This window comes from Drosophila montana, unplaced genomic scaffold (assembly GCF_035044405.1).
Source record: "Drosophila montana isolate Dmon_TW-CO22-7 unplaced genomic scaffold, ASM3504440v1 contig_2438_1, whole genome shotgun sequence".
Classification (NCBI taxonomy): domain Eukaryota; kingdom Metazoa; phylum Arthropoda; class Insecta; order Diptera; family Drosophilidae; genus Drosophila; species Drosophila montana.
In genome coordinates, this window is record NW_026997315.1 from 2,037,190 (window position 1) to 2,061,160 (window position 23,971).

The 23,971-nt window shown below is 43.7% G+C and overlaps 6 protein-coding genes across 6 annotated transcripts; 3 read left to right on the forward strand and 3 right to left on the reverse strand.

The window, feature by feature from the left end:
- The first annotated feature begins 7 nt into the window (after positions 1-7).
- LOC135428243 (probable methyltransferase-like protein 25) lies at positions 8-2,589 on the forward strand. The gene is made up of 3 exons (XM_064682096.1): positions 8-394; positions 614-817; positions 1,476-2,589. The coding sequence occupies exons 1-3, from the start codon at positions 8-10 to the stop codon at positions 2,376-2,378; spliced, it is 1,494 nt and encodes a 497-aa protein (XP_064538166.1). The 3' UTR covers positions 2,379-2,589.
- SmF (small ribonucleoprotein particle protein SmF) lies at positions 823-1,309 on the reverse strand. Its single transcript, XM_064682098.1, has one exon. It carries the CDS (start codon positions 1,206-1,208, stop codon positions 942-944), a length of 267 nt encoding a protein of 88 aa, XP_064538168.1. The 5' UTR covers positions 1,209-1,309; the 3' UTR covers positions 823-941.
- A 1,144-nt stretch (positions 2,590-3,733) lies between the features above and the next one.
- Positions 3,734-9,668, forward strand: LOC135428022 (uncharacterized). Its single transcript, XM_064681810.1, has 7 exons — positions 3,734-4,206; positions 4,340-5,140; positions 5,206-5,499; positions 6,959-7,061; positions 7,789-8,261; positions 8,376-9,176; positions 9,242-9,668. The coding sequence occupies exons 1-7, from the start codon at positions 3,742-3,744 to the stop codon at positions 9,539-9,541; spliced, it is 3,237 nt and encodes a 1,078-aa protein (XP_064537880.1). The 5' UTR covers positions 3,734-3,741; the 3' UTR covers positions 9,542-9,668.
- A 1,452-nt stretch (positions 9,669-11,120) lies between these two features.
- LOC135428255 (probable cytochrome P450 6g2) lies at positions 11,121-13,717 on the reverse strand. Its single transcript, XM_064682109.1, has 2 exons — positions 12,444-13,717; positions 11,121-11,818 (listed from the first exon to the last, which is right to left on the reverse strand). Exons 1-2 carry the CDS (start codon positions 13,707-13,709, stop codon positions 11,531-11,533), a joined length of 1,554 nt encoding a protein of 517 aa, XP_064538179.1. The 5' UTR covers positions 13,710-13,717; the 3' UTR covers positions 11,121-11,530.
- Positions 11,472-15,901, forward strand: LOC135428256 (probable cytochrome P450 6t3). Its single transcript, XM_064682110.1, has 3 exons — positions 11,472-11,519; positions 14,258-15,489; positions 15,547-15,901. The coding sequence occupies exons 2-3, from the start codon at positions 14,263-14,265 to the stop codon at positions 15,826-15,828; spliced, it is 1,509 nt and encodes a 502-aa protein (XP_064538180.1). The 5' UTR covers positions 11,472-11,519; positions 14,258-14,262; the 3' UTR covers positions 15,829-15,901.
- A 517-nt stretch (positions 15,902-16,418) lies between these two features.
- LOC135428254 (proteasome-associated protein ECM29 homolog) lies at positions 16,419-23,390 on the reverse strand. Its single transcript, XM_064682108.1, has 10 exons — positions 23,294-23,390; positions 22,995-23,125; positions 22,024-22,904; positions 21,428-21,913; positions 20,906-21,369; positions 20,462-20,824; positions 19,526-20,167; positions 18,192-19,465; positions 17,984-18,124; positions 16,419-17,917 (listed from the first exon to the last, which is right to left on the reverse strand). The coding sequence occupies exons 1-10, from the start codon at positions 23,322-23,324 to the stop codon at positions 16,601-16,603; spliced, it is 5,730 nt and encodes a 1,909-aa protein (XP_064538178.1). The 5' UTR covers positions 23,325-23,390; the 3' UTR covers positions 16,419-16,600.
- Positions 23,391-23,971: the final 581 nt, after the last annotated feature.

The following is a 23,971-nucleotide window of genomic DNA, read 5'->3' on the forward strand; positions in this document are numbered from 1 at the left end:
CAACAACATGGATAATGTAGGCGTTGCAGAGTTGCAACACTGCGTCGATGCGGTTTTGTCATTTTTAGAACCGTACTGGAGTTTTGTAAATTGCCACATGGTCAACTACCTAATTGACGATCATTGGGCGCACATGGTGCCCCATCCGCTCAGAGCTGAGCTACAAGCTGTTGATCATGTCCACCAAGCCATAAAAACATTTTTTTCGCAAACTGCTCGTGATTCGCCGCAGTTTCCAGCACTGGCTCAATTTTTGGAAACATGCGAGCGTCACTGTTTGGCCGGTTTCCCGCAACTGTTAACCAGTGTGGAACAACTGGAGCAGCTGCTGCCCGTCACAATGGGGACGCATCTGAGCATTAAAGAATTTATGAGCGCTAAAAAGTGCCATGAGGTGGGTGCCAAATGCTACAATTTAATTAAGAACAGTTTACTTTGGAGTGCCGAAGTTAAATTACCCTTGCAAGCTTAAGCATCATTTGATATACAGTGAAAGCTTTACCAAAGGGCAGCTTTTTTGAGAGGACATCTGACATTTGCATTGACGACAGACACTCATAGCTCTAAAGACTCGCATTTGAATATGAATCCCAAATATCCTTTCTTTTCTCAGGTGGAGCAGACGGCGGCATTGATAAACAAACTCGTCCAAAGCACAACTTCGGAGTCCAGCGCCGAATGCTACATTGTGGATGCTGGCGATGGAAAAGGATACCTTTCGTCGAGATTGGCGCTACAGTATGGACATCGCGTGCTTGGCATTGATGCCAAAAAGTCAAATACTGAAAATGCCCTTGCACGCAATAGCAAGCTGAAGGTATGTTTTTCTATTAGATAATTACACAAGTTTTATTTCATTACTTTTGGGGTCTTAATGCTAAGTTGCTTTTGCTTATGACGTCTTGTACTGAGAATGGCGCCCACTTTAGTGTCGCATTTGTTTAATCACGCATTTCACCCTCCTCGTCGTCATCCTCCATGCCTTTAATGTAGAGCACATTGTTGCAGCGTATCAGCACTTCGCCTAGATTGCCCGTAACGGAGCCCTCGATGACTTCCTCGGTGTTGGCCAGCTGCATGTTCATGTAGCCATCGACAGATACCAGAAAACCTTTGTATTCCTGGCCCCATTTCAGTTTTACGAGCACAGGCTTGCCGGTTAGACCATTTAGAAATGGTTTGGGATTGATGGGCATGCCAGCTGACATATTGTTTGTTTATTTTATCCAACTTTTATGAAATGAAAAAGATAAATACGCGTATTTATTTGCCGGCCAAAACGTTTTCGCGTCGTGCACAGCAAGAAGAAGAAGAAAAGTTGACAGCTGCGGCGTACAGTTGTTGATTAAATATCGATATATCGATAAATATGCGCATTTACGTTAAAGGACCAGTGCTGAAAAGTGTGTTCGTTGTGCTTAGCTGTTTTTATAAATTTGTTTACAACACCTTTTTTTTATGTTTATTTGAATTAGCGCGCCTGGAATGGCCTAACGGAACGCGCCGAGCTACAAAGCCAAGGCATAACACCACCAAGACGCGGCAAAAAGTTGGCCACAAAGGCAACACCAGTAAACATACCAGTTCAGGACAATTACAAAACCACGTCAAGATTCATTACCACAGAATTGAACCTGTGTGATTTATTAAAAGAGCATTTTGTACAGGAGCTGAAAGTAGTTAAGCCCAGAATATGCCTAACGGGTCTACACACCTGTGGCAATCTGGCTGCAACCTGTTTACAGGTCTTTCATGCCCAGGACATCTGTCGCGTGCTGTGTAGTGTTGGCTGCTGCTATCATTTATTGCGCGAACGCTATTCACAGCAAGAATTCTATGGAAACAAGGCATTGATGGAGGAGTCAACTGATTATGGATTTCCCTTGAGCCGTCATTTACAGCAGCGTGGGGTGTGCTTGGGACGCAATGCGCGTATGCTGGCCGCTCAGTCCATTGAACGCACCTTATCGGCCAAGGAGCTACCCAATATAACGATCTTCTATCGCGCACTGCTCGAAATTTTGGTATGCCGCCGTGCACCGCACTTGAAGAACCAATTAAAGGTGGGCAAAGTGCACAAATTCAATAATTTCATTGAATATGTGCAAATTTGCGCGAAGAAGCTAGGTGAGCCCTGGCTGGCAGCTGTAGGAGAAGCAGAGTTAGTGGCGTTGCTGCAGCAGCACGATACAGATCGGCATTATCTGTCCCTATTCTACCTGCTGCGCATGTCCTTTGCGCCGGTGCTGGAAAGTGTGATTCTTCTAGATCGCTTGCTGTACCTCAAAGAGCTGGGCTATGAGCACAGTTATTTGATTGATCTATTCGATGCGGTTATATCACCAAGACACTATGCAATAGTTGCACTTAAGCCTTAAATGCTGAAATGCCACACGCTATAGTGATGATAATTTTAGGTTTATTGAATAGTATTTAAATCGATTGGAAAAACGTGCAATGATACGTCGTATAACTCTTTAACTCAACTTAGATTCATATAAATGTTTTCTATTTTGCTACTTTATAGTAAAACTGTCAATCAAATGTTGTAAAGTGCATAGTAAATATAAAATTACGTCTTGACATCAATCTATGTCTATTAATCAGCTGTTGCTATAGCATTTTATTTTTTATTATCAGCCTTTAACTCGTTGTACCCTGTATATATTGAAAATACGTAGAGGGGTAAAATGAAAGTTTTGTATGAAGAACAGAAAAACGCATATCTGAATTGTACTTATACATTTTCTTGCGGGTGGGTCTGACCAAGTCTGTCGATCGATCAATTTAAAGATACTTATACAAGCTGGGAACTTAAAATATAGAAATAGTATCAGACGCAGCTAATCTATAATGTCCTAAAAATAAATATCTAATAAAAAACTATTTTTCTAGTTAAGTTTGCGTCCTAGTAGCTCAGCATGTGTCGAGAGTGTGCAAATATGCAGGGTAACTGCTAGTTGTGCACTCTCAACTGGAACACTTATACTTTTGTTTGCTTGTAATCTGTTTGTAATCTTTGACAAAGATTTGCCTATAAAATGCACACTAAAATTCAATTTTAGCAAGTGTTGTTCTGGACGCGGCATTTGTCGCATGTCAAAAATTTTAAAATACAAATACAAATCAACTAGGTCAGTTATGTGCAAATTATAATTGTGAAAAATGTTCTTAAATAAAAATTGTAATTTAACTCTTTCTAAAAGGATATACAAGAGCAACGAATATGGATAATAGATTTGAAAATCGTGAGAAAACACATTAGGCTTTAGTGGATACAACCGAAAACAAAAAGAAATAAGCAGAGATATGATTGCCTTTTTAGAGGACCTTTTTTTTTTTAGATCTAAACTCGCGACCCTATCATAAAAAATTCGCTTTCGGGAGTGATTTTAAATTGCAAAAAATTAATTTTAGCTTAAATTATATTTAAACTTTCTTCTGGAGGAGCACACACTTAAAACTTTTCTAAACTGTTTTTTTTTTTGCAATGCGTACAAAAATTTGCAGAACAATATGCAATAAACAATTTAGCATAAAGTTCACCTTTATAAGCCATAAGCCCCAAGCTTGTTGGCCCCTAAACATGAATAACATAATAGTTAAAAATGATTATTGCTCAATTGTATGTCTGATAAGAGCGAAAAGAACAGATCAGTTAAAAATACACAATGTAATACTTTATGTTTGTCCGCCTAAAAATTAATTTAAATTCACGACGGAACTTTTGCAGACCCCGAAATGGCTTTGACGGAGGCGCTTTTTCTCATTGTGGGCGTGCTGAGCGCTATTTACCTGTGGTTCCAGCGCAATCACAGTTATTGGCAGCGCAAGGGCTTGCCCTTTATGCCGCCCTCGCCCATTATTGGCAATACTGCGTCTGTGTTCAAGCAGGAGAGCTCGTTCGGCATGTACATCTCGAAAGTGTACAGTGACCCAAGGATGCAGGATGAGGCCGTTGTGGGCATCTATGTGGTTAACAAGCCAGCTCTGGTCATTCGCGAGCCGGAACTAATTAAATCAGTGCTAATCAAGGATTTCAATCGTTTCTCTAATCGCTATGGACGCTGTGATCCGCATGGCGACGCGTTAGGCTCCAATAATCTGTTCTTTGTGCGTAGTCCGCAGTGGAAGGAGATACGCACCAAGTTGACGCCCGTCTTTACCAGCGGCAAGGTTAAGCAAATGTATCCACTAATGTTGGAGGTGGGTAGTCACGACCTTAGGGTTTGGTTAAGTTTGGTAAAGAGAATATTTAGAACTCTGGGCTTTGATCAAACCCGATTTGCAGTCTTGGTTTAAGATACGTCCAAACAAACCTAAGTTTAACAATTTATAGATAGCTGCGGATCTGGAGTCACATTTGGCCAGGCATCGTCCAGCACAGGGTGCCGAATACATAACAGAAGTCAAGGACATATGCGCAAGATTCACCACGGATTCAATTGCTACCATTGCATTCGGGGTGCGCGCAAACAGCTTGGCAAATCCCGATGCTGAGTTTCGCTCCCAGGGACGTAAGGTCCTCGAGGCCAGTCTGTCGCGCAGCAAGGATTACTTTGTTGCCTTTTTTATGCCAAAGTTGGTGTCGTTTCTTCGCATTAAGTTCTTTACGGAGGAATATTCGAATTTTATTCGCAACACCATCAACCATGTGATATCGGAGCGGGAGCGCACGGCCACTGTGCGCAACGATCTAATTGATGTCCTAGTTGGTTTACGCAAGGAGGCAGCCCTGGAGCCCAGCAAGCCGCATCTGGCCAATAACAATGACTTTTTAGTTGCTCAAGCAGGTGTTTTCTTCACGGCTGGGTTTGAGACCAGCTCATCTACAATGGCTTTTGGTCTGCTGGAGCTGGCCAAGCAGCCGGAACTGCAGGAACGTCTGCGCCAGGAAATCAATGAAGCTTTGGTGGAGGACGGAGGCAAGTTGAGCTATGAGAAAATCAATTCACTGGGATACCTAGCCATGGTGGTCGATGAGGTGTTGCGCCTGTACCCAGTGCTGCCTTTTCTGGATCGCGAATATCAGAGCATTCAAGGCCAGCCGGATCTGTCTCTCAAGCCCTACTATGATTATAAGTTGGAGAACGGCACGCCTGTTTTTATCCCTGTTTATGGACTACAGCGTGATCCCAAGGTATGTTTGTGGAACTTGGCACCTGCTCAGATGGATAGACAAATTTATGATCTAATCTCTTACAGTACTGGCCAAATCCGCATCACTTTGATCCCGAACGCTTCTCACCGGAGAATCGCAAATCTATTGAGCCCATGGCCTATCAACCCTTTGGTCTGGGCCCGCACAACTGCATTGGAAGTCGTATTGGCCTGCTCCAGGCCAAACTGGGTCTGGTGCACTTCCTCAAGAATCATTCTGTGCGCTGCTGTTCGCAGACTCCCAAGGATATTAAATTTGATGCCAAGACCTTTGTGCTGCAGCTGGATAAGGGCATGTTACTAGAGATTGTGTACGATAGACTTTATGATGAAAATGCTGTCTGATTTAAGCTTTACGAAATAAATTTATGTTGTACGTAATTTAAGAACTTCAATTATTATTAACTTTGTAATAAGCGGAATAAATATGGTGATAATAAAATAAAATTGTACTATCTATAATTAAATTTTGCCTTATCTTATAAAGAACAACTTATCCTTATCTAGATTTCGTTTTATTTTCTTTTTTACTTTTGTAAAAAAAAAATTTGTGTGTTGATAAGTGTTTTTGTTCGTTATTATGTCCAGAAATCGCTTTGTTATACTTATTAGAGAGTCGTTTAGGTCAGTGATTTGTATACCCTGAATCCGTAAAAAATGGGCTAAAACGGTATAATGTATTTGAGCAAATTTCTGTAACAGGCAGAAGAAATTATCTCCGACCCCATAAAGTATATATATTCTTGATCAGCATCAATAGCCGTCTGTCTGTCCGCCTGTCCGTCCGTATGTATGAACGCATAAAAAATAATCTCTTAGGTTTTTAGAGCTACAGTCACCAAACTTGACATGTAGCTTCTAGAATAGTATGTATATATCAAGTATATTTCGTTTTATAGGTATCGCCAACACCTCGCTACCACCCCATAGCTATAAATCAAGTAAAAACACCAATTGGCCACCAATTAAAGCCACAATTTCAATGCAATTGGGTTTTGAGAATATACAAATATTCTACAGCACAATAATATCTACTGTTGAAAATTTCATCAAGATCGGTTGAGAAACACAGAAGTTATTACAGAAAATGTGTTTTGGCTGCCGACGTGAAATTTCTATTTACATGTACACATGTACGCGAGTTTCTATATACATGTACACACACACACATTCACGTGCGTCTTTATTGAAGTCTATCAACAGCCTTGCAATTGCGATTGTATTGTTTTCTGTGCTGTGTGCATGTGTTGCTATATTAATTTTTTATTTTTCCGCTAGGAGACAATTGGTGGTATGGCTGTTGAGTAGAGGCGGTGGCAAGTAGAGTGGTCTGTTACGGGATCGAGTCTTATTGAAGAAATTGAAGAAATATTTGAAAAGAGTATACTTTTTTATGTAACTTTATGACACTGGCCGAAGAAAGCATATACCATATATATATATATATACTAATATGAAATATATCAGACCCAGATCATGTTATATGTTTATTGCCTGAAAAAAAGTGCAATAAGAAAAGGTTTTCTGAACCCAAAAAGCATACACACATTCTCGAGCTGAATGAAGTATATGTTTTATAAAATTATCTTTCTATCCTTTAATTAATTTAATTTTCTCCATTAAGTCTAAGAAAAGAAGACCCACAGCTGCAGTCGAAAGTGACGAGATTGTGATTTGTGTGTGTAGGCAAAGAATTAATTACATGGTATCTCGTAGTTTAGCACTTTTAAGTAGAGCACTTGTACTTGATTACGATTGTGCTTTTTGTAATTTTTCAAACAAGATTTGCCTATAAAAGCGCGTACTCAGTCAACTTTTTGCAAGTGTTATTCTGGACGCGCTAATTGTCGGTACTTATGATCACGCAAGGAAATTTTTGAATTATCAAAACTATCTATTAGGTCAGTTTGTGCAAATTAGAAGAGTGAAGTGTGCTTAAATAAGAGAAGTGCAATTAAGGACTCAATCGGATGGATAATAAATTAGAAAGGAGGCAGGAAAAACAGTAACCAAATGGAAATAAAAAAAAAAAGAAACTATTGAGGATTCATCACAGATGAATTATTGCTTATTGAAAGAATTTTCTTTAAAGCCATAAATTTATTTTAAAGATATAAATAATAATTTCTAGATGTGATTTTTTTATGATAAATCCAAATTTATGTAAAATTAAGTTTCCATAACAAAATTTAGTTTTTAAAATAAACTTAATTTGTTATGAAATTAATCTCATATAAACATTTTAGGACTCTTTTACTGCAAACAATATTTCATACATTCAAAATTTCTTTACACCACGAAACAACAAGAAACTACTTTTTCTTAAAAAAATTAAAACAAATTTAAATCAATTTTCTGAGATTTTGATCGCTAGACTAGTGCAAATTTTACAAAATATAATCAATAAAATGTAATAAACATGTTAGCCTATAGTTCTCCTTGATGAACGCCAAGGTTCTCGGCTCCCAAATCAGCTTGGCTTATCAATGTGAAAAATAAAATGTTTAACTAATACATGAGTTTAAATTAGCTCTGCTTCCGTAAGGCACGTGTCTGTCTGATTAGGGAGAAAAGCGTTTGTTTTGATTGCCCAAAAATGAATCCAAATTCACGCCGTAACTTTTGCAGACCCCGAAATGGCTTTGACGGAGGCGCTTTTTCTCATTGTGGGCGTGCTGAGCGCTATTTACCTGTGGTTCCAGCGCAGTCACAGTTATTGGCACCGCAAGGGCTTGCCCTTTATGCCGCCCTCGCCCATTATTGGCAATACAGCGTCTGTGTTCAAGCAGGAGAGCTCGTTCGGCATGTACATCTCGAAAGTGTACAGTGAGCCAAGGATGCAGGATGAGGCCGTTGTGGGCATCTATGTCATCAACAAGCCAGGTCTGGTCATACGCGAGCCGGAACTAATTAAATCCGTGCTAATCAAGGACTTCAATCGCTTCTCCAATCGCTATGCACGCTGCGATCCACATGGCGATCCGCTGGGCTACAACAATCTGTTCTTTGTGCGCAACCCACATTGGAAGGAGATACGCAGTAAGCTGACGCCCGTTTTTACCAGCGGCAAGGTCAAGCAAATGTATCCACTAATAGTGGAGGTGGGTAGTGCTGACTTTTAATCATGGCTGGGGCATTAACTGGCTAAGATCGGAACCGTCTTACAGCCTTGGTTTAAGTATCACCCAACCAAATTTAAGTAAAACCATTTTTAGATAGCTGAGAATCTGGAGTCACATTTGGCCCGGCATCGTCCAGCACAGGGTGCCGAATACATAACAGAAGTCAAGGACATATGCGCAAGATTCACCACGGATTCAATTGCTACCATTGCATTCGGGGTGCGCGCAAACAGCTTGGCAAATCCCGATGCTGAGTTTCGCAACCAGGGACGCAAAGTCCTTGAAGCAACGCTGTTGCGCTGCAAGGATTTCTTTATAGCCTTCTTTTTGCCAAAGTTGGTGTCGCTGTTTCGGGTTAAGTTCTTTACGGAGGAATATTCAAATTTTATTCGCAACACCATCAACCATGTGATATCGGAGCGGGAGCGCACGGCCACTGTGCGCAACGATCTAATTGATGTCCTAGTTGGTTTACGCAAGGAGGCAGCCCTGGAGCCCGGCAAGCCTCATCTGGCCAATAACAATGACTTTTTGGTGGCACAGGCGGGTGTTTTTTTTACGGCTGGCTATGAGACCAGCTCATCTACAATGGCTTTTGGTCTGCTGGAGCTGGCCAAGCAGCCGGAACTGCAGGAACGTCTGCGCCAGGAAATCAATGAAGCTTTGGTGGAGGAGGGAGGCAAGTTGAGCTATGAGAAAATCAATTCACTGGGATACCTAGCCATGGTGGTCGATGAGGTGTTGCGCCTGTACCCAGTGCTGCCTTTTCTGGATCGCGAATATCAGAGCATTCAAGGCCAGCCGGATCTGTCTCTCAAGCCCTACTATGATTATAAGTTGGAGAACGGCACGCCTGTTTTTATCCCTGTCTATGGACTACAGCGTGATCCCAAGGTAAGTTTGTGGAACTTGGCACCTGCTCAGATGGAGAGACAAATTTATGATCTAATCTCTTACAGTACTGGCCAAATCCGCATCACTTTGATCCCGAACGCTTCTCACCGGAGAATCGCAAATCTATTGAGCCCATGGCCTATCAACCCTTTGGTCTGGGCCCGCACAACTGCATTGGAAGTCGCATTGGCCTGCTCCAGGCCAAACTGGGTCTGGTGCACTTCCTCAAGAATCATTCTGTGCGCTGCTGTTCGCAGACTCCCAAGGATATTAAATTTGATGCAAAGGCCATAGTGCTGCAGCTGGAAACGGGCATGTTCCTTGAGATCGTTAACGATAGACTTTATGACGAGAAGGCTGTCTGATTTTAGCTTTAAGATTTTCATATATAAGTATTTACGTTGTTCGTGATTGAAGAAATTTCATTATATTTACTTTGTTATTTCTTTATATAACATATTTGATTAAAAATGTTTGTTATTTTACAATAAATATGCCTTAGTTAATAAAGAGCTCTCAGCTTATAAAGAACATCTTATCAATAGGTCTTGTTTTATTTTATTTTTAAAATATTTTGAAAACAAAGTGTTTTGAATTGTTATTATGTTTGGTCTTTGATAATAAATACTACGTAATTTAGACAGCGTTTCGATTGAAGTAAATAAACTGATTAAACTATTATCTTATCTAATCATTTGGAGCCTGAGCTGCTTGAGTCTTGATCTTCAAAGATTAGCAAATTGCGTGCCAGCTCTCGATTTGATTTCTAATCAACTTAAATTCTATAATAGGTAATATGCCATAAAATCTGTTTCAATTACCATTTAAATATCGATTTGGGTTGAAATCACGCGCCAAATTACTTTCGTACAGCGAGACTTCAGGCGCAAAAATTGTCGACTTGATTGATATACATACTTGCATGTGCAGTGTACAGTGCCTGTCATAAAAATGGGAACTTGACGTTTATACAATTCATGAGATACTTATTCATTTTTTTGCAGGCTTATTCAACAAGGATTATAGCCCATTTATGGTAAAGTTTTGTAGGCTCAATATAAAGGATAGGGAGAGCAAGAGAGAGAGAGAGAGAGAGAGAGAGAGAGAGAGAGAGAGAGAGAGAGAGACAGAAGAAGAAGAAAGAAAAAAGAATAAAAAGAGAGTATACAAAAGTATTCAAAATATAATTATTGAAAATTATAATAATTATATGGCTTATGAAGAGAGCGAGAAAGGAATATTATAAATCATGAGAGGGAGAGAGAATGGCGAAGAGGGAGAAAAAAATCAGGATAAGAAGAGAGTTTACAAAATTACTAAAAATAAACTTATAGAAAATTATAATAATTATATGGTTTCTGAAGAGACCAAGAGAGGAAATTATAAATGATGAGAGAGAGAGTGAGAGAAAAATAGTAAAAATTATGAGAGAGATTGAAAGACGTAGGAACATTATAAATGATGAGAGAGAGAGACAGAGAAAAAGTCAGGATAAGAAGAGAGGTAACAAAAGGTCTAAAAATAAACTTATTGAAAATTATTATAAAAATATAGTTCATGAAGAGAGCGTAAGAGGAAAGTTATGAATTGATTTAATATTTTTTCTTAATATCAGAGAATACATTTTTTTTAATTTGTGCTCCGTATACCCAAGTCAGATAGAGTATTAGTATTTGCCATGCCCAACGAAAATCTGCTCTAAAAATCAATCCAAAAACTAATCAAATATTTATTTAATCAGGGAATCATAGTTGGAATGTGCCTAAGATCTACAGTTTTAGAGTCACAAGCATCATACTCAGAATGGCTTTTCGACCTGGCTCTTATTAACTGTGTTTTCCCTTTGACCTCAGTTTTCCTTTTTGGTAAAGTAATCATAGGAGTGAAACAAATGTTTAGATTTATTTATTAGATAGATATAAAATATGTGTTTTTAATCAGATTTTAAGCAAGATTTTAGATTTAGTTGCACACTTCTGTATCCCTTAAATCTTTGACAAATCTATTTTAATTTCTCCCAATTATAATTGTAAAAAAAGGTCTTTATTAGATCTTGGCTAGACTAAGTTCGGGTCTAATGATTTTTTGTTCATCAAAATCAAGTTATGTATTTGATAATTTTAGTAAACGGGGAAATTCTAGACAGCACTTTGACTATTTCTTCCACATGTCGCAACTTTCGATTTGACACGCAAATGGTAGTCAATCAAAATGCATTTGTAATTTTTTCTTGAACAATTTATAATGACAACACACGCGAAATTTCAACTTAGTTTGAAGTCAGTCGCTGACAGGTGAATTGCTGCTGCACTATCCGAACTCCCGACAAACTTCCAAGCTTAAGTAAGTGCTCCTCAAACGCCCAGGGGATCGCGCACGAGCCTCAGATTAATGCCGCCATCGGCCTGTAATATAATCGCCTTGGGATCCAGTTTCATGCGTCGCTGTGTGCGCTCCGAGGTGGTTACCAGATGATTGCGCAGCACATAGACCAAGCCCACCTTGGCTTGGAGGAAGCCATAACGCTCGCCAATGCAGCCATGCGGGCCCAAGCCGAAGGGCATATAGGTGTACGGGGTGTGCAGCTTGCGATTGCTGGCCGAGAAGCGTTCCGGCTGGAATTGCTTGGGTTGGGGATAGTACTGCAAGAGAAGGGAAACGGATTAAGTACAATAGATGCAATAGAAAATATTTCTTAACTAATGTTCAACAGCAGTTTTATAAGTAGTTTGAGAATTTTCCAACATTTTGGAGTACAATACGTAGAAAGGATTAAGAGCAGGATTAGCCATAAGACTAGAAAATTAATTGACTTCAGTTTGAAAGGAGTTTCTTAATGTTTTGAACGGAAATCAGACAATTCTACTCGGTCTGTCTACTTCCGCTCCTGAATCTTCCGCCTCAGACAATCCCGGGAGAAAGAGGCATTAATAGAGGTTTGAGAGCAGGGGTAACAAAAATAAATCGAGAGGTACTTGTTCTTAAAAGATTATAGGGAAATGTTCAAATAAGACAGAGTTAAATATTTCTTTTATTGCTAGGAGAGTGAAGATTCGTGAAGGTTAACCGAAGTGAGATATCTTAACTTTACCTTATGCTAAAAAGTTTTTTTAGAGGGTTAGAGAATAAAGGTTAATATCTTCCAAGAAATATTAGTTCAGAAATATCTGTTTGAATTCTGAGGAAATTCAAGCTATTAAAAAAAACCCTCGAACTTTCTCTATGGATTCCTGGCTCTAGAAAGGGGAATTCCCCAGCGTAACTCACCTGTGGATCCATATGCAGTGCATAAGCCGGAATATAGATGGGCATGCCTTTGGGCACACGGAACTTGTGAAAGGGCGCCAAGGCGTAGCCATCCTCACTGGTGCACTCGCGATCCAGGAAAGGCAATGGTGGATACATGCGCAGGACCTCCTGCAATATCATTTGCATATACTCCAGGGAATCGATCAACTGCTGGGTCACATGTCCGCCGCTGGCAGTCAGAGCATCCTTGATTTCCTTGCGCAGACGCTGCTGCACCTCCGGATGCCTGGCCAGCTCGTACATGGCAAATGCCATGGTGGATGAAGAGGACTCGAATCCGGCGGTAAAGAAGATCACCGCCTGGGCCACCAAGATGTCACCCTCAAACACAAACTGATTGCCCTCCGACTTGGCTTGCTGTGTGCTCCGCTTAAAGTCAATGAGTAGATCGATCAGATCATTGCGCGGCTGCTTGGACTTTTCGCGCTCCGCCATCACATAGTTGATGGTCTTGCGCAGGAACTCGGTTGCCTCGGCGGGCACCACCTTGAAGCCCAAATACGGCACCAATTGCGGCAGGAAGAACACCAAAGTAAACTCCGCCGCACGCTTCAGACTGAACTGGAAGACGGCACGTCCATGACGACGGAATTCACTATTCGGATGACTGAAGCTGTTCGCCTGCACGCCATAGGCCACTGTGGCAATCACGTCCGTGGTGAAGAGTGCGCACAGCTCCTTGGCCTCCAGATCGAAGCAGCGCATGCGCTCATTGTGGAGCGGCTGCTGGCGCAAATAGGCATCCAGATTGCAGCCCACCTCATCGATGAGTGGGAACATGTGCTTGAGACGATTGCTGGTGAAGAATGGCGACAGCTTCAGACGCACCTCCTTCCAAGCTGGATTCTTGAGGAAAAATACATTCTGCGAGCCGAGCGGATCGCCCTTGTAGTCCGAGTTGGAGTAGCGATTGGCGAACTTCGGAAAATCCTTGACCATAATGCGCTTAATCAATGTCGGATCGCGCAACAGCAGCGCCGGCTTGTGGAACACATGTATGCCCACAAAGGGCTTGTCCTGTGCATCCGGATGATTGTAGAGCTGTCCTATAAAATCGGCTGGACTGCTTCGCATGCTCAGCAGGCCACCCAAATTGCCCAGCAGCAGGCTGGGTCGCAGCTGGGGCACGCCACGACGTATCCAATAGGCATAGTGTTGGCGCAGATAATAATAGCCACTCACCAGGAGAAGGACCAAGACCAGCAACAGTGTTCCAAGTGTCATCCTTATTGTCCAAGCTGCGTTCAGCTACTGTTTCCAGCTGCTGCTCGTGACTCTCCATTGAGGGTTTGGGCTGCTCGCGAATGGAAGATAGCGACCAGGGTTCATCAGGTTGCATCACAAGGTCGCCCGTTTTCTGAATGAATGTGCCTTTCATTGTGCTCAGGGTCCGGTTGCCATTGTTTTGTTGCACAGTGCTAACATATTTGCATATTTGGTTGTAGATCAGCTGCAAATCGAGCTTCGAATACTTTATTTTTGTACATGTTCACGTCTTTACTTGTACAAGAGATGAAATGATAGCTATATATATATATTATTATATAATATTATAATATAAACTATGAATTGGACGGGAATCTTGGACTGAGCCGTATCGCTTCAATCATACGGCTATATTATGAACTCATCTGAATAATTATATACCTAATATTTTCTCACTCAAGTCTATCCTATTATATCACCGGAATATTATATTATCATATTATCTGAATGATTATATACCAAATAATTTGTCAGGCAAGTCTCAATCCATGCTCCTCTCCTTACAGCCACCATGCTACCTTTCTGCTTGGCTCTCTTGCTCTTGGCGCTTCTCTTCAGCTACCTCCATTTACTGGAACGTTACAGTTACTTCCGGCGTCACCAGCTGCCGCATTTGCCCGTTTCCACCTGGACGCCGTTGGGTCATCTGAAGCAGTTGCTCTTCCTACGCATTTCCTTTGGCGATCTCTTCAAGAACATCTACGCGGATGAGCACATCCGTGAGGCAAAGCTAGCTGGCTTTTTTGTGTTCCAAACACCCGCGCTTATGATACGCGATCCGGAGCTCATACGCCTTGTGCTGATCAAGGAATTCAATAGCTTTCTGAATCGCTATGAGGCTGCCGATGCTCGACATGATCCCATGGGCGCACTGACCCTGCCGCTGGCCAAGTATCCGCAGTGGCGCGAGAGTCGTCAGTGCATGTCGCAGCTGTTTACCAGCGGGCGCATGAAGCAGCGCATGTACCCATTGATGCAGCAGGTGCTGATGGACCTTGAGCAGCATCTTGTCAAGCGTATGTGTGGGCAAGCGGAGCGCGTGCTGCCATTGAGCGAGATGTGTCAGCTCTATACGACAGATGTGACGGGCAAATTGTTCTACAGCTGGGATGTGGGTGGATTGCGTGAGGGCAAATCCCCATTGCGCCAACAGACCAAGCAACTGTTCAGGCCCGACGTTAAAAAGGTGCTTCACTTCATGTGCATCTTCTTTTTGCCACAATGGACCTGGCTGCTGCGTGCCAAGGTCTTCTCCATGGATTATGCCCAATTCATGAGGCAGCTGGTGCGGCGCCACGCCACGGACAGTCAGGTTGATCTGATTACACAGCTAAAGCAGCTCCAACACGCTTGTCCACACACACACTACGCACAGGAAGCGGATTTTATAGCCGCCCAGGCGGGCATCATTTTACTTGCAGGCTTCGAGACCTCCTCCGCGTTGCTGGGCTTTACGCTCTATGAGCTGGCCAAGCAGCCGGCGCTGCAGCAGCGTTTGAGGCAGGAGCTGGCCACAGCGTTTGGGGGCGACGCTCAGCTTAGCTATGAGGCGGCAGCTACATTGCCATATCTGAAAATGGTTTGTCTGGAGGCACTGCGTCTCTATCCCGCCGCTGCCTTCATCAATCGCGAGTGCACCCGAGCTGAAGGCTTCGCGCTGCAACCACACATCGACTTTGTTATACCCTCTGGCATGCCGGCTTATGTATCCATATTGGGCATACAGCGTGATGCAAAGGTGAGCTGGAAACTGAATCCCAAGGAAACTCGCACTCTCTAATTCTTACTCTTCCAGTACTGGCCCAAGCCCTTACATTTCGATCCCGAACGCTTTGCGCCGGCGCATATGAAAAACATAGTACCCATGTCTTATATACCATTTGGTGCTGGACCACATGGTTGCATAGGCAGCCGGCTCGGCTTGCTCCAGCTAAAGCTGGGCGTGGCTCACATTTTGAGATCACATCGTGTGGAGTTCTGTGAGCGAACGGTGCCCGAAATACGCTTCAATCCAAAGACTTTTATGCTAGAGTCCCTGGATGAATTATATTTACGTTTTTGCGTTGACCCACTGTAGATAGAACTAATATATATCAATTACTTAGCGGCTGTGATATTCGATCATTAAACTTTATGTAAGTACTGTCCAATTATTTATTACGTTTGAGAATAGTTTGGAGTCAGCACTGGCTGACAGACACGCAAGGCCGAGCTATTCATTTATTTACATATCTATATAAAATCGAATTACTTTTATTTTCATAATCTGTTGGCTACAAATTCCAAAGGCCATTGGGTATTGCACGAGGCCAAAGTTTTGCTACCTAATGAGCCAAAGAATTTTAATTGATCTAAGATTTTGAGAATCGCTTAGTTTTTTCCTCAAAAATCTTAAGACTTGCAGAGGTACAAAAACTCATATTTATCAGGTTCTATTCTTCCTAAAAAGAAAGACTTCAAACTTCTGATATTAAGTGGAGAATTGGAGTTTTGATCTGAATATATCACAATAAACTTCCTGAATAATATATTTGCGATTCCAAGTATATGCTAAAATAGGGGAATCTCCATTTTGTTTTAATATGAACCCTTACAATTTGTCAAAAAAGAGCTATGCCCGAATCGCTCTATGACTATGATATCTAAATAAAAGGATTCGTTTATGTCTATTATTTCAAAATATAAATTATTATTTTTTTCATTACATAAATAATTCAATTTGATGCTTCCCCAAACTATCCCTTGCGCCCTGCCTAATCGGAATTTAAGTATTGATTCTTAGTCTAGCGTGCTTTCATTGGGTTTCGTGTAATTAATTTTGGGCGATATTATTTTGTGTGTTATGACGTTCAGTTGGGATGGTCCAGTTTGGCCAGCTTCTCCTCAATGTCCTTGATGCGGCAACGGACCTCGGGAGCAGAGTCGCGCTGAAATTTGGGTAGGTTCGTTTCGAAATTTTGCTTAAGCAGCGCCAACGTGGCCTGATCTCTGGTCAGGCTGAGGCGTTTGATCAGCATGAGGACTATGTTGAGTGCCTCCTTTTTCAGGCCCGTATGGGGCACGCCAGCGGCGAGTGTGACTGCGGCTAGGACATCATTGCAGATCTTCTGCACAATTGCCTCACGTGTCTGCAACGGCGTCGCCTCTGTCTTGGGCTTCTTCTCCAGATTGTTGCGCTCGAGCGCCATTTCTGGCAGCTTGGCCGCCTCATCGAAAATATATAAACGCTCGACATACTTGGTTAGCGCGGCCAGGAGGCTGACCTGCACGGGACGAGTACTCTCGCTCAGAATGCTGGTGCAGTTCTCGGCAAAGAAGAGCTGATATCTGTGCTGGGTTTCAATGGCATGCTTGGGCCACGATTTTCCCAGTGTCTCCCAGACCACCTCCTTTAGCTTGTTGAGCGTTTGGGCCCGTTTGTTGCGCTCATCGGCGCTTAAATCCTTGTTGGCATTGCTGCAGCCGGGCTCATCCTCATCATCGGAGTCGCCCGTGCGCAGCTCCTTCTTCTCCAGCAGATACCAGATCATGTTGTATACCTCCTCAAAGCGATCCGCCTCCAGCACATCCAGTATTTCGCCTAGTGCAGCCAGTGCCATGGTGCGATAGACAGGCTCCTGTTTGCGCGCCTCGCGCATTGCCGCTTCGATAATATTGGCGCAGACCTCGTGCTGACGATCGAGATTTTTGCAGAGCGCAGCCAGAGCCTGCAATAAACGCTCCTTGCCCTCAAACGTGCGTCCCTGCAACCCACTGAGCAGTAGCTTGATTAGTCGCACACGATCCGCCATCTCCAGGCTGCCACTCAGGCGCTTCGCAATATTCTGGATGGCATTGGCCGCCTGTGCCTTGCGCGACCAGCTGGCATCGGTCAGGGATGATTCCAGCTTGGGTATGATGACATGCAAATTGAGACGGATGCCCGCATCGCCGGGACTTATGTCATTCCACAGATCCTTCCATTGCTCAATGTTGGCCTTGTTCTCCTCGTTCTGCTCCTCGTGCATGGCAAAGAAGATCAACGGCAACATACAGTCCATGTAGTCCTTGAGCAGCTCGTGGTGTCGCTTATTAATCGATTGTATGGTCAAAGCTATGGATCGATTGTTGGGCTGCTCCATATACAGCTCGTCCAGTTTGTTAAAAAGATTCTTAATGGATTGTTCCTGTGAAGTGGGATGGCAAGCCATTTGGTTATGTTTGAATCGGGATTAGGGAAAGTATTATCTCACCTTGGCCAGTCCCATGAGATGTCCAATGGCGCTGGCATTGTATTTGCGCACGGTGACGTTGCGATCTTTGATGCCGACAAAACAGGCGCCCAAATATTTTCCCACCAAGGGCGTCATCTCCTTGCCCAGACGAATGCTGACCTGTAAGGAGAATAGGTGAATTACAATCGACCGAGGCAAGTGGAGGATAGGGGATCAGCTGACTTACCAGACACACAAAATGTGCGCAACCAATTTTGGTGCCTAGATTGACGCTGGTTTTCATTAGCTCCAGCAACTCTGGTGTCATGCGTTCCAGCACCGGGTAGTCAACAAAATGTACGCATTTGTTGATCGCGTCCATGGTGTGATGCGATTTAGCTGCCTCAGCGCGGAGACTGTCCACAGCTTCCTGGGCCTCATTATCAGCGCCCAGACGCGTGGACACATACGATAGCTTGGTGTTCTCCAGTTCGCCAGTGGCGCGAAGTAGACAGGGTATGAGCGTGGCAAGATGTGGTGCAATCAAAACGCCCGATGAATCAATCATATCCGATATGGTCTTAATGCTGACCTTTCGTATGTCGGCGACCTTGTGGGCCACGCCCGTTTCCAGCAAAAATGGCAGAATGGAGGCAGCCACTGCTGTTCCGGATTTGCCGTGCTCCGATGAGGCTGCCAGAACGCACAGTTTGCCCAGAAATGCGGCTGTGCCATGCGCAGTCATGCGCGTGCCCTCGTGTATGTCGTCCATGACGCGGAACAGCTGATACCAGAGTTCCCTAAGCTCCGGCTCGGGCAGCTCATCCACCTCCATGCTGTCGGGCGTCACACGACGCGGATTGACACAGCTGCTGGTCGATGCAGCAGCAGAAGACGACGGCAGCTGCTCCTCGGTGCGCAAACGAAGACCATTGGACCTCTTGAGAAGATCTCGCACAGCTAGGCAACATGCAATGCGCACTCGCCACTCCGTGCAGGTGAGATTGTCCAGCAGCTCGCGCAGGATTTCCCAATAGTACTGCTCCGTTACCTCCTTAGAGTCACTGACAATGGTGTCCCATATAGATATCATGGAGTTTTGTATTTTGGGCGTCGGATCGTATTTATAGCGATATAGACGCGGTATTATCTTTCCCAGATATGGTTGCATTTTCTGACGCGACTCCGCGGAGAGCGTCTTTAGGCCAAAGGCAGCGCCCAGTTTGCTAGTCCAGGTGGCATTATGATTGGCCAGTTGCATAAACTGATAGATCATGTCCGGCTGATTGAGATCCGATGCGAGAGAACAGAGCTCCTTGTAGGTGGTTATGTTACCGCCTGTGGGCGTCTTGCCCAGCATGCCCTCGGCGAAGAGCTCAGTGTCGTCAGAGACCTGATTAACCTGACGTTTGCCGCCTATAAGCTGATCCAGTAGCGAATTGGCCAAATCCGTTTGGCTACTGGAGTCGGAAAGTGCGTAGACCAGACCCAAACCGCGTGACGCCACATCCTGCACGAATTCTGTGGAGGATTAAACATATTTAACAAATGTTGTTAGGACTTTAAATCTGTACAACACACCGCTATCATCAGAGAGCAGTTCGGTAAAGGCAAACTGCAGCAGCTGCTTCTTGTTGAGCACAGCGGGTCGGTTGCTGCAGTGTTTGACCACCGCCAGCAGCCACACGGAGATGGCCTGACGCGACTGCGGATTGGGCTCGCTCACCAAGCGTATCAAGGCTATCAGAAACTTTTCAAAATCTGCGTCGCGGCAGTGCTGATTTTGGAACGACTCTGCCGGCGGACCCTTGTTCACATCGTAGCCACACAGGGTGTTGACAATGGCTTCCGAGATGGCTATGTTCAATGCTGCATCCTTTTGCACCTTGGCCAACATTAAGAACTTGTCCAGATTGCGTTTGGTAAAGTGCTCCCCATCGCCTATGGCCAAATAGCCCAAGCATTTGGCAGCCTCCTCGCGTATCTTTTGACGCACAGAGGTGCTGCGCAGCAGCTTGAAGATCACGCTGAAAATTATAAATTTTGTTGAATTCTCAATGCTTGCCAATTCGGCCATCTCTTCGTCGTCATCATCGTCATTGTTGCTGCTTTCCGCAGCAATTTCCACCTGCACATTGGGTATCTCCACCGTCTTTCCAATCATCGAGGTGCATTTGACCGCTGCAGAGACGAGTAGCCACTGCGCTTCATTGAGCATTTTGGCTGAGGATGGAAAGCATTGGTTAAATATCATACTATCAGGTTTTCCTAGGTTACAATGTTTTTCATAATATGTAAACTCAATTTTTGGCCTATTTGCAACCAAAGTGTGGATTTGGACCAAAATTTTACTCCGCGAAATTAACACTAGAATATTAGAACAAAAGCTTATCGCCCATTTTTATATTTGCAATTTAAGGTTTACGCTGTGCGGTAATTCTCAGTCAGTCAGTCATTCAATTGGCCAGAATAAATAGTTCTATAATTAACCTAGATAGATTCAAGCCATTTACTTACCTATAATCTTCACAGCATTTATAAACGGTGGCCAGTTGGCGTAGTCTTTGCTGGAGTTCTGCTGCTTCAGCTGTTCGATTTTACGATTGAAAGTGTGTCCCACGACCAGCAACCAGCCATGCTTGTGCTCTAGAGTTTTCTGAGTCAAGCTGGTCAGACAATCGCCCACCTCTTGATCAAATTTATCAGCTGCAAGTCCATAGGCCCAGAGAATCCCATAAACCTGGGCGACATTAATGCGCATTGTTTCCGACACATCCTTGAGAGAGTTGCTCAAAGGCTCGAGCAAATGCAGCTGCTTCGGCGCAAATATTTCGGGTGCAGCATTCAGCAGATCATAGAGACAAAGCAAACTAGATTCAGCTGCAAAAGATGCACAAGAAAGAACAGTTTATCTCAGTTTGCCAACTCCAAGGATTAAATTTCGTATAATTTCAAACTCACTGCGCTTGGCCTCTACGCCGCGTTGGACAAAAAGTAGATATTGATGCAGCGCATTGGATTCATCCTCGTCGTAATTAATGGTTATATATTTGCGTAGCTCGTGCGTGTACTTCTCATCACCCGGTGCGGCTACAACGCCCGCCGAGTACCACAAGCAGAGACGCAAGTAGTCGAGCATCTCCTCGTAGACCTCCAGACTGTAGGGAAGCTTGGTGCGTCCCACCACAACGCAGGCGTTGCTCTTCTTCAGCCGCTTGTTGGCCATGTCATGGACATGGGCCATCATCACATGGAAACTAGGCAACAAGACACGCCGCTGCTCCTGTGACAATTGATTAAAATCACTAATGGACTCGCTGGTGTGTTTGCCCGTATGCTCAATGGAGGAGAGCATGCTGTAGTTGACATGATCCTTCTTGGAAGTGCCATACAAATAGGTGGTCACATGCTCACGCAAGGAATTGCTGTATATAGGAACAAGATATTTAGTTGGATTAGGATGCATATATAAGTTTAACCCACCGCTCGCCTGCGATGAGCAGCAGCAAATAACGAGCTGGTGCATAAAACTCTGGATAGCAGCTGGTCAGGAAGACGCTGGTTACATTCTGCACTATTTGGATCTTTGACTCGGCATTGTCCAGCAACATGGCCAGCAGCAAATGCTGTTGTCCGTCCAGCTGTACATGGGATGGATCGCCATCCGTGTCCACTTCCATGGCATCCGATTTGGTCTTGGTTTGCCAAGCGAAAGCTGGCGCCATGGAGACCAATGCCTCGCGTATCGAGCTATGTAAATCGGGTGTACAGGTGGCTAAATTATTAAAATAGCCCAGTACCAGCTTCAGATCCTGGCTAACGTCCTGAGGAAAGCTGCGTGCATGTTGAGCCAAAGCGGAATATGCTGCATTCTGCACATCATTCGGTTCAACCGTGTCGCGTCCGATGACTTTAGTGATGCCCGTCAGCATGACCTTGGACACCTTGGAGACTACCTCCCGTGGACCGCTATGAGTTAATAAAAAGGATTGATCGTTATATTTATATATCTATTACTATGAAGAGTCAATAGAATATGGAACGAAAACTGATTTTGAGACAACAACTCAATAACTCACTCTCTCAACACAAGCTCCACAAATTGCAAAGCGAGCACTTTGCACTTCTGATTGGTATTGGTGCCGAAAAGTCCATCGAAGATCACCTGCAGACCCTTGCCCACATTGATGCCCTTTCCGCGACACTTGATCAGATACTGCAGCAACTTCTGACGCACACGAGCACAACAAGGGCGTGTCTGGCGGTCCGTTTGCTTATGCTGATTGCCAATGAACAGAGTGTAAAGTGCTGAGGTAACAGCTGGACTAGTAAAATCCAGCATGGTGCATAATTTGCTCAGCTCGGCAATGGCAGGAGTGGCCACGCCAAAGCGTGTGTCGGCAGAGGCAACCACAAGTAGCACGAAGATCTCGTTGTCGGTGAAAACGCTGGCGCACAAAAGGCGCACAATGCCCTTTTTGATCTTCTCCAGCTCCTCGGCGCGCCAATTGTTGGCAATGACACGCTTAAAACTATACGGACTCAGTCCAGGCGGCACTTCCTGCTCCTGTGTAATGCCATAGGGCAACAGCAGCACATCCTGCAACATTGACAGAAAACTGACACTTATGGCCGGCTTGTCGTTAATCTTAAAAAGCTCAGCTCGCTGTGCCGGGTCATCCGGTATTTTCATCTCGCTTAATATTGGCAGCAGCAGCGTAAAAAGCTTGTCCTGATAGTTCTCCAACTTGCTCTCGCAGCTGACTACCTTGGCGGCCAGCGCGGTTTGCTGTGCCAGCGGCAGGCGGGGGAAGCCCATGCTGATGAAGATGATGGCAAAGTTCTTCAAGAATGTCGTGCTGTCAGGGGCCGCATACTGATCCAGAAGTGCCTCTACGGGTATCTGCACCTGGCTGCGTGATGTTACGCGTCGCTTAATGTGTGTCAGCACCTCAACCACCTGGTTTAAAATTTTTTTTGTTTTTGGTCAGATTTGCACAATATTTTTGCAGCGTCATGCGGCAGCCGCTGTCGACTGGTTCTACTTTACCTTTGTGCGGACCAAATTGTCGGGCGAATTGATTTTGATTATGACTGGCGTCAGGAATTTGCCCACAGTGGTCTCAAGCTTCTCATCGCTATCGGCATTGCCCAGACGCAGTAAAACGCGCTCGAGCAGCTCTGAGGACAAAGAATGCAAAAATTTGTAGACGGTTTTTAGGTTGCGTTTGTGGTTAATTTAAACCGACAATTTAGTTGCTAACTGCGCCAATACGCTTTGATTAGGCTTAATTATGCTTTGTGCTTAGTTTTGGCTTTACGGCTAACTTAAATATGTTGTATATTTACCAATTTCTGCAGCAGGTCCCGCTGTTTCCATTTTGCTTATTTTTCTCTTATTTTTTGTTTAGCGTCTGAGAGTGTTGCCAGTGCAGGGCAACAGCTGAGAGCTTATGCGGCGTTGCCAGACTATCGAATAGCAAGTCATTCGCTCTGCTTCATACTATTTGCAAATGTGGCGCACAATTTAAACGGCTTATAGAAATCCATTAAATTAAAGCTTTATTGCAGGACAGCTTCCTTGGGCGGATATTGCTTTTGGCAGGCAGATATCTTGTATTGTCCCAATCTTGACTGATAATCTAAACGAACGCGAACTAAGCATTGTAACAAAGCGGGGATTTATTTGTACGAACACTGCTTGAACCGATAGAGAAAAATTTATTTTCTTCGATATTAGTTAGAATAGCTGAAACCGTAGGGATTCGCTCAATATAAAACTCTTTCTATTGTAATTGGGGCCTTATATAGTTATCGAAAGGAAATAATCTTTTGTTTATAATTATTTGGTTAATGAAGCTTTTATTGAAATCAATTTGAATACATTTATATTGTTATTTCCAAGTCATCATGGCAGCAATAAAAAACTGTAAATATAATAAAATAAGACAGACATTAGTATAAAATATTAGTCTTTGGCAGCTGCAAGAATCTGCTGATAGTTTTCAGTATTTTTACATTTAGTAA

Bases quoted from the DNA above. Each gene is read 5' to 3' on its own strand.
- LOC135428243 (XM_064682096.1), top strand. From the start codon at position 8: ATGGATAATGTAGGCGTTGCAGAGTTGCAACACTGCGTCGATGCGGTT. The intron at 395-613 runs GTGGGTGCCAAA...TTCTTTTCTCAG, and splicing joins GCGCTAAAAAGTGCCATGAG to GTGGAGCAGACGGCGGCATT. The intron at 818-1,475 runs GTATGTTTTTCT...TATTTGAATTAG, and splicing joins CACGCAATAGCAAGCTGAAG to CGCGCCTGGAATGGCCTAAC.
- SmF (XM_064682098.1), bottom strand. From the start codon at position 1,208: ATGTCAGCTGGCATGCCCATCAATCCCAAACCATTTCTAAATGGTCTA.
- LOC135428022 (XM_064681810.1), top strand. From the start codon at position 3,742: ATGGCTTTGACGGAGGCGCTTTTTCTCATTGTGGGCGTGCTGAGCGCT. The intron at 4,207-4,339 runs GTGGGTAGTCAC...AACAATTTATAG, and splicing joins TGTATCCACTAATGTTGGAG to ATAGCTGCGGATCTGGAGTC. The intron at 9,177-9,241 runs GTAAGTTTGTGG...AATCTCTTACAG, and splicing joins GACTACAGCGTGATCCCAAG to TACTGGCCAAATCCGCATCA.
- LOC135428255 (XM_064682109.1), bottom strand. From the start codon at position 13,709: ATGACACTTGGAACACTGTTGCTGGTCTTGGTCCTTCTCCTGGTGAGT. The intron at 11,819-12,443 runs GTGAGTTACGCT...CTTCTCTTGCAG, and splicing joins CACTGCATATGGATCCACAG to TACTATCCCCAACCCAAGCA.
- LOC135428256 (XM_064682110.1), top strand. From the start codon at position 14,263: ATGCTACCTTTCTGCTTGGCTCTCTTGCTCTTGGCGCTTCTCTTCAGC. The intron at 15,490-15,546 runs GTGAGCTGGAAA...TTACTCTTCCAG, and splicing joins GCATACAGCGTGATGCAAAG to TACTGGCCCAAGCCCTTACA.
- LOC135428254 (XM_064682108.1), bottom strand. From the start codon at position 23,324: ATGGAAACAGCGGGACCTGCTGCAGAAATTG. The intron at 21,914-22,023 runs GTGAGTTATTGA...ATTAACTCATAG, and splicing joins GTGGAGCTTGTGTTGAGAGA to CGGTCCACGGGAGGTAGTCT. The intron at 17,918-17,983 runs GTGAGATAATAC...CCCACTTCACAG, and splicing joins ATCTCATGGGACTGGCCAAG to GAACAATCCATTAAGAATCT.